Source organism: Anoplopoma fimbria, chromosome 9 (genome assembly GCF_027596085.1).
Source record: "Anoplopoma fimbria isolate UVic2021 breed Golden Eagle Sablefish chromosome 9, Afim_UVic_2022, whole genome shotgun sequence".
In the NCBI taxonomy this organism is placed as follows: domain Eukaryota; kingdom Metazoa; phylum Chordata; class Actinopteri; order Perciformes; family Anoplopomatidae; genus Anoplopoma; species Anoplopoma fimbria.
In genome coordinates, this window is record NC_072457.1 from 892581 (window position 1) to 901343 (window position 8763).

Here is an 8763-nt window from a genome sequence, read left to right on the forward strand (position 1 = left end):
TCATTAATGATTTCATTAGCTTTGGATTGATGCTGTTTTTCTAACATGTTTTTATTAGTCTGCTTAGTCTCCTTTTGAAATCCCCGTGGTTTTTTTTTAGAGACTTGCATATACCTTTATGTTTTATTGGTAAAGCAATGTTAAGAAAAACAACAACATATAGTGACATAAACATGGAAGACATACGTGAACGTACATGTTTGTATGAGAGTCAACAGTATATATATATATATATATATATATATATATATATATATATTTCTTTCCTTCCTTCGTCCTCTCAGGAGGATGATGTGGAGAACCCGCTGTCGCTCCAGGACAATCTGTCTGTCCTTGGCCTTCGTCGCCATTTTCCTCCACCTCCTCTTGGCGTTGGTGTCCTTGCCCGTTTACCAGCAGCTCTGTGCCCCCCCGCTGCCCCCCAGGACCCTGACGGACCGGGTTCACAGCAACTACGCCTCTGTGGGGGTCCGTGAGCCTCCAACCGAGGGTGGTGTTTCTGACGTATCAGTGAAAGGAGGTAAAAAAGCCTCATTGGACGTGCCGGTCAGCGTTGGTCACCATGGCGACAACGGAGCTGAAGCCGGGGAGTCTGGGCTGTCGAAGCTGGAGGCGCTGTTTGACCATCCTCTTTACAACATGCCCAGCGCTCCGATACCCGAGGAGGACTGGCTGCTGAAAGTGAAACCAAAGATCAAGGCCAGTGAGAGGAGCTCCAACATGTGGTCAGTGATTTCTCCTCTGAGGTCATCTCCAATCACTCTAACTGTAAAAAACAACAACAACCTTCCCTGAGCATAACATTCTTATATTTAGGCATCTTTCCATCAAAACCAGAAAGCAACCTCCGGTTCTGTAGATTGAATCCGATTCGGAACTGTCTCAACCCTGCATTCTCTCTCCTGTCCACCAGGGGGCGACTCCTCTGGTTGTATAGAAGTCTATGAGAAAATTACTCTACTTCTCTCTTGATTTATTCCCTCAGTAAACATTGTAAACATGAGTTTATGGTCTCAATCTCTAGTTTCAAGTCTTCTTCAATACAGCATGATGTTCATTTAGTAAATGATGCTCCATTTAGAGTCAAACAGACCATAAAGCAGGGGATGCTTTAGGGCGGGGCTACACACTGATTGACAGGTCGACACCAGAGACGTATACGGCGTCTCTACGTCACTCCTCCTCAGTCCATATATGGTCACTTCCTGCTCACTGGTTGGGAAAAAACAAGATGGCGACGACCGTATTGACCAAACTCAAGGCTTTAAAACCCAATAAGTTTTGTCACTATGACTACATCCACTTCCTGTGTATAGTCCAAGAGTGACACTGAGCCCAAGAAAAATTTCCCTTCAGAGACAATAAATAAAAAGTATATTAGGTATATAAAGTATATTGTACCATGTTAATGTATGAAGTCTTTGAGGTCGAAACAAATGGGCAACAAAGCTTTTGAACACGCAATAAAAAACACGAGTGTCCTCCTTTAAATGCTTTGTATTTTTCATGGCATTTCCCTCCTCAACATGGTTCATACTTTAATCTCTGCATTGCTGATTTATTTTTCATTTATCTGTAAAAAAAAAAACCCACAAAATAATAAAACATTACCGTCACAATTGTCAAGAACCTGACATAACAGCTTGAAATAGTTCAACACCCAAACAGAGTTTAACTAATATAGAAAGGATCTATTTTCCAGGATGAGTGCGAGTCAGGAGGCCTACGAGGACGTCCAGTGGAACAGCAGCAGTAACAGCCATCCTCCTTGGCTGCGTTTCCACCTGGGCGTCTCCCGCTGGCAGCTGTACTCCCACCATGACCCCAACATGGAGCCGCTGACCCAGCAGCTCGCCAACGACCGCATCGTCAGCGCAGGTGAGACCAGAACCTGCAGTTTTGTTTCCTAAACCTAACTGTTGGTTTTGTTGTCTAAACCTAACTGTTGGTTTTGTTGTCTAAACCTAACTGTTGGTTTTGTTGTAACTGTTGGTTTTGTTGTCTAAACCTAACTGTTGGTTTTGTTGTCTAAACCTAACTGTTGGTTTTGTTGTCTAAACCTAACTGTTGGTTTTGTTGTCTAAACCTAACTGTTGGTTTTGTTGTTTGTTGGTTTTGTTGTCTAAACCTAACTGTTGGTTTTGTTGTCTAAACCTAACTGTTGGTTTAGTTATCTAAACCTAACTGTTGGTTTTGTTTCCTAAACCTAACTGTTGGTTTTGTTGTCTAAACCTAACTGTTGGTTTTGTTGTCTAAACCTAACTTAATGTAACATACCGTCCTTCTGAAGAGGAAGTTGTTCTGAGCTACACAAAAAAAATGAAACCAACAGATTGCATTTTGGGATTATTTCACAAACGGCAGTTGTGTTTTGACAACTAACAGCAGAGAGTCTGACAAACTGACGCATGAAGAAGGAGGTGTCAGACGTGATAAAGCGAGATGTTTTTAAAGTAGAAGACAGAAGGAGAATGTGACTCAGTTAACCTTTTGAATATATAATGAATGAAAGACTTCAGTAGGACTACAACCAAAACAAGAACAGTACGTCGGTCTTTATGATCTAAACTAGTTCTACCCTCGGACCAGAACCTGACGGGTCCAGCTGGCCTCAGTGAATGTGAGGTAGAATAAAGGGGAGGGTTGTTGTTATTGTGTGACACCTGAGGTTTTAGGGTTAGGCCTTCAGATGTGGATTCATTTGAAGTTCCCCCTGAAATGAAAGCTACAGTGAAGCTTTGAAGTTTGGAGGCTCAGCTGAGGGCGGAGTGAGAATATATGAGCCGTGTAGAAAATGTTCCTCCTCACTTACTTCTTCACTTCACTTCACTCTGGTGCGTTTATCTTCAGGTTGGGTTTAGTTAGTCAGTCTGGGTTTAACATGTGAGGACCAGTCTCTGACATCCTACTGTTGTTGTGGGGACATTGTGGTTTAGGAGGACATTCTGGTGGAAAATGTGCTTTTAAAGGTTTAGTGGTTAGAATTTGGGCTTTAGTCTTTAGGAGAAATGAAATCTTCTGGATAATTGTTAATTATCAACGAGGTAACAATAATTTCTAAAAATCCTAAAGCGAATGTCAGTATTTATAGCAATTTATTTTCAAGATAAATGATTATATTGCTATTTATTTCGATAGAAGTGTTATAATATTTCTAGAAAACCCTGAGGAAATGTGTTTTCTTGCTTGTGAATTCCACTTTAACTCAGCCGAGTAGGAATGTTTAATTTCTTCTTTCAAAAGAGACTCAGCCTTGCTTTAAAAAGCAGCGGCATAAATATATGAGCAGGGAGACGTTTCTGTTATTTGGGAAGGCATGTTGTTGAAGCGTCACTCAACCTTGAAAAACTGTAATATGAAAGCTGGAGGCCTCATATTCTCTCTGTGTGAATACTGTGAGAGGTTTAACCCTCGAGACTCACTTTAAAAACATGTTTCTCTGATGTTGTTAAAGGACAAAATGTTCACGTAAAAAAACGGACATAAAATTATATATTAACGTTATTTTCCTATTTTACTTAGTTCAATATTTTAACCAACTCCAGTCCTGATTATATCTAAAAAATACACATTCATTTTCAGAATGACAGTTTGTTTGCATAAAGCCATCTTCTTTTTATGAAGAAAAATAAAAACAACAACTATTTTACTGAATGTAGCTGTACAAATATATAAACAAATATGAAACACAGAGACATTAAAGATAAAACCCTAATGTGTCTATTAATAAACTGCATCACATCACATAGTGAAGGCTGGGTAGCACTCATGACAATGAATACAAGTAACACAATGTGCTGCTAAATATAGTGGTGTGTGTGTGTGTGTGTGTGTGTGTGTGTGTGTGTGTGTGTGTGTGTGTGTGTGTGTGTGTGTGTGTGTGTGTGTGTGTGTGTGTGTGTGTGTGTTTGTGTAAGTGTGTTTGTTTTATGTCCACAAACTGATGGAATCGTGTTACTTCCTGGAGGTGACGCACATGTTTTCTGTTCAGTCTGCTGTGTTTCTGTTGTGTGTGTGTGTGTGTGTGTGTGTGTGTGTGTGTGTGTGTGTGTGTGTGTGTGTGTGTGTGTGTGTGTGTGTGTGTGATCACTGTGTGCCTTTGTTGCCATGGAAACATTCTCAGTGCTGTTTTTCAGTGCAGAAGTCCGGAGGGACGCAACTGAAGCTGGTGATGTCATTTCCCAACTACGGACGAGCCATGTTCAAACCCATGAAGTGAGTCTGGAGGGATGAATATCACACGTCGCCAACGATGAGAGAATGAACAAACGTTTAATCCTTTAGGGTGAATTAATCCAGTAAACCTGGTTAAGATGGAACATTGTGCAGCAAACAGATTAATGTGCTTGTTTTGAATAAGAGAGTGAATAAAAGAGGCTTCACTGAAGTTAATGAATTTATTAAGTTACACATTGATGATATGGTAAAATATCTTAGTTCACTTCATCGCTCAATAAATTATTTTACATTTCAAGTTAGAGAAATAATAATTTCTCAGTTGATACTTCCTCTTATTGATTATGCTGACATCATCTATCAGAACGTGTCCATGTAGAACTCATCAGTGTTTCTTTTAGAAATCATTTAATTGGCTTCAGCCTAAATATGGACGGTAGTTTCTCCTGGTTCACATTATGTTTAATGTGATTTTCTGTCATGTTTGAAACAGTTCATGGCTTCAAGTAGATCTTCAAAGAAAAATAATAACAATAAAAAATAAAAAGAACAATGATGATAATAATAACAATTATATAAATTAGAATTATAATAATAATAAGACACATTTATATAATCATTAATCATTAACTATTAATAATGCATTCATTTTGCATAACCCTTTAAAAGCTGCTCAAAGGCAGAAACAGTAAAATCAATAATAACATAAACAAATCAGATAAATGACATTATAACAGCAAATAAATAAAAAAATATTACATAACAAGCATCATATGTTTTATCCCTTTTTCTTAAACCTCTGAATTTTTGAATAAATTGGACGCAGGTCATTCCAATACAAAGCGGCTTTGAATTGGAATGACCTGCCTCCTTTCTCTGAGATCCATTAACTTCTTCCACTGCTTCAGGACATCTTTATGTTCTAATCTTACATCAGCCTGTTTATGCTTTTCATATCTGATTTCTTCCTGTTCAACTGAAGTCAGAAACAATTTCTCTTTATGCTGACGTGATTATAATAATCATTGTATTCTTGTACATTAGCTGAGGGTATCTGTGTATTTGTAATGAATGTTATGTCATATAATGATACAGAACATGATATAATGAGTATCATGTTCTGTATTTTGACTTTTCCTCCCCCGACAGGCAGGAGAGAGATGAAGAAACCAACTACAACCTCTATTACTTCTCAGACTTTGAGAGACACAACGCAGAGATCGCAGCCTTTCACCTGGACAGGTAGACTGGAGCTCAGAGTCTGCACAACGAGTGGATGAAATGGCCACGTGGTGTCTCCTTTCAGACTGGCTTCTTCTTCTTCTTCTCCCTGCAGGGTTCTGGGTTTCAGGAGGGTCCCACCGGCTGTAGGGAGGCTGGTGGATGTGGTGAAGGAGGTCAAGGACGTCACCACCGACCACAAGCTGGCCAAGACCTTCTTCACCTCCCCTGGTACGGCTCACACGTCCTCCAGTATTCATTCACACTAATTCAAATGCACTTGAATGCCAACTGGTTCCCTTTGAATGTTCTTCCTTTTTTCTAATTATCTCTGGACATAACCACCCACATCTCCTCTCTCTCTCTTCTCTGTGCACCTCCGGTTCCCCCTAGTGGGCAGTGTGTGTTTCTACGGCCAGTGTTCCTACTACTGCTCCACGGAGCACGCCGTGTGTGGACGCCCCAGACGCCTGGAGGCCTCCCTGGCCGTCATGCTGCCCGACCTGTCCCTGGCGCCCCGGAGGACCTGGAGGTCGCCGTGGAGACGCTCCTACAGCCGCAGCAAGCTGGCAAAGTGAGTGACTGAAGGGTCTCCGGTCACAGAGGAGTCGCCTGATGACCAGAGGTTCAGCATCACTGATGACTGGAGCTCAGATGTAGTCAGAAGTGATGGAGATGGAGATGGATGTTTCACTGATGGTTTTCTTTTATGTAAATATGTCAGAGAATTGTTTTGTTGCAGCTGTTTGTCTTCCTCCTGATGCCAGTTCAAAAAGTTATTCTCGTGTAGAAACAACTACATTTCGTTCGACAGAAAATTGTCTTTGAATCCTTGAACATAGATCCCAATATGAGACTGACAATAATGAATGCTCCTACATTTTTCTTATTTATATTAGTGTAGTTATTCACAGGAAGTTATCTGCATTGATATTCATCACTAATTAATCTCATGACTCATGCAGAAGAGTTGCTGGACAGAACAAAAAACTTCCACATGTTTTTATAAGCTGCACATCTGGGCCAGATTTTGCAGAAACATAGTCGGACCTCTTATTGGCACAATACAGGAGGACAGATTTGCTTTATATCTCAACAGAACTTAAAGGGACAGTATGTTTAGAAGTATGTTTGTATGAGGTTCTATCCATACTCAGTGTATTACTACAGTAGAACAGTAGTATTACTACAGTAGAACAGTAGTATTACTACAGTTTTGAGGAACAGACCGGAGCATTAGCACGGGAGCAAAGTAATGAACTCTGTGAACGTATTTTCGACACCTAACAGAATAAAGATCAGTTTAAGTGAACGCTATATTTATAATATTTTCACTGTTATCTATGCTTTCTTCAAAACCACCAGACTCCATTGACATAAACAGTGATTTTAGCTCACAGAACAGAGGAGTTTCTGGTCTAAGTGTTAGTTAGTTTGTCTTATTGTGCAGCCTGGTCCTCTAAAAATGACATTCACAATCAACAAAACTACATTATTTAAGGGATCTAGTTTTTTCCCGATTTACGTTTGTATTTGACGTATCACAAATATGTTTAATCAAAGTTTGCATAAGTCTGTGTCGGGATGATGTCAGGTAGAGATGGTCAAACAAACACAGTTCAAGTTTCATTTGAAACCAAAAGTAAAGCACTTATTTAAACCCAAAATATGAACTTATACTAAATCTAACCACATAGTTTTGTTGCCTAAACCTAAACGTAATTAAGAATGCATGATATTCTGGTGACTTTGTTGTATTGTGTGACTTTGATGATTTTAAACTAACCCTTAAAGCTTGGTAGAATGAGTGGAATGTGTAGTAAGGTTTTCTGATACTAAATGAAACAGAAAACATGTTGAAAGATGAGGAAATAAATCTTGGAAATACTTTATAAATGTTGGTTTGATTTAGAAAAACATCAGCATTGGTAGTGAGATATAAACTGTTTAAGTTAATTATAATAGAATGACGTCTGCATGTCTCAGGTGGGAGTCAGATCCAGACTACTGTTCCACGGTGACAAAGACCCCCCCCTACGACAAAGGCACCCGACTGGTGGACTTCATGGACATGGTCATACTGGACTTCTTGATGGGTACGTTTATTGTGGATATAGTTTTTAAAGACCAGTCGGGAGGGTTAATTAATGGGGTTGTTGCTGGTTCCTTATTACAAAAACCTTTATGATGATTTAAAAGCAACAGATTCATCACAGGTGCATTAAATATTATTAATTATGGCTGCATTCAGTTTAGTTTAGCAGTTCCAGTTAAAGACAGACTGATTAATGTGTGACTCTGTCATTTTATGATCCAACATGAGCTCTCAGGTCTTTTACTGCTGGGTTTTTAAATACACACAACCACTGCAGAAAAACATTTATTTAATTTGGCTTACAATTATTATTATAATTTTCTTTGAATATTATTTATTATCTTATTTTTTATTTTATTCTTTATTGTCTCTGTTTTTTTTTACTTTAACTTCAATATGTTATCATCTACTGTGTTTGTTATTTTCTATTTATTTTTCTAATCCTATTGAGATGTTTAATCTAATTTGCCAAGATTTCCCAGATGCACCACAGAAACAGAACAGACTTTTAAAACAGCAGCAAAAGAAGTAAAAGAAAAAACACAAGAACAAAATAAATAAAAATCACATAAAAGAGAAAACAGAATTAAAACAAACAGAAGAAAACAAAACATTTACAAAAGACTCAAATAATCCTCAATCCTGTTTTTTAAAATATGCTTTAAAATAATCTGGTTATAAATATCTCTGTAGCTCAAACGAAGGTCCAACAACCTTTATTGTCTCTTTGCTCTTGTGTATTTATTTCTTTACGGTTCATTGCCAAGGCTCGGTGGTTGGTCCATGACAATAAAGAATAGTAAAATATAATATATGTACTATATTATATTGTATTTTACTATTACTATACATTTATATATGCCATATATAAATGTACTATAAAATATGATAAACAAACAAATTAAGAGAACTTTAAGACAAGTATGTTTAATAAAGTGACATCATTGTGTATTTAAAGAGCAGAGTTGTGTCAGTGGGGGTCCAAGTGCTCTATAAATAAAGTTAATAATAATACAAATATTATTATTATTAAATCTAAACACCAAAAAGTCACCAAACTCTAAGGTTGTTCATGGGTTTATATTTAGAGTTTGGTGACTTTTTGGTATTTAGATTTAATAATAATAATATTTGTATTATTATTAACTTTCAAACAGTGGTACAAAACATACTTAAATACATATAAAAACATGCATAGTTTCAAATATAGTGAATTGAACATGCTTGGAACCCTTGAGTGTTTGTTCCTAAGCATGATTTGCACAACATCA

At 37.9% G+C, this 8763-nt stretch overlaps 1 protein-coding gene across 1 annotated transcript in view; it reads left to right on the forward strand.

Moving 5' to 3' along the window:
- Positions 1 to 288: 288 nt before the first annotated feature.
- Positions 289 to 8763, forward strand: part of LOC129095279 (extracellular serine/threonine protein kinase FAM20C-like) — a 38264-nt gene continuing 29789 nt past the window's right edge. The window contains exons 1-7 of the mRNA XM_054603665.1: positions 289 to 725; positions 1703 to 1878; positions 4137 to 4215; positions 5326 to 5418; positions 5513 to 5628; positions 5791 to 5971; positions 7384 to 7493. Coding sequence (XP_054459640.1) covers positions 289 to 725; positions 1703 to 1878; positions 4137 to 4215; positions 5326 to 5418; positions 5513 to 5628; positions 5791 to 5971; positions 7384 to 7493 — 1192 coding nt within the window. The remainder of the gene's footprint in view (positions 726 to 1702; positions 1879 to 4136; positions 4216 to 5325; positions 5419 to 5512; positions 5629 to 5790; positions 5972 to 7383; positions 7494 to 8763) is intronic.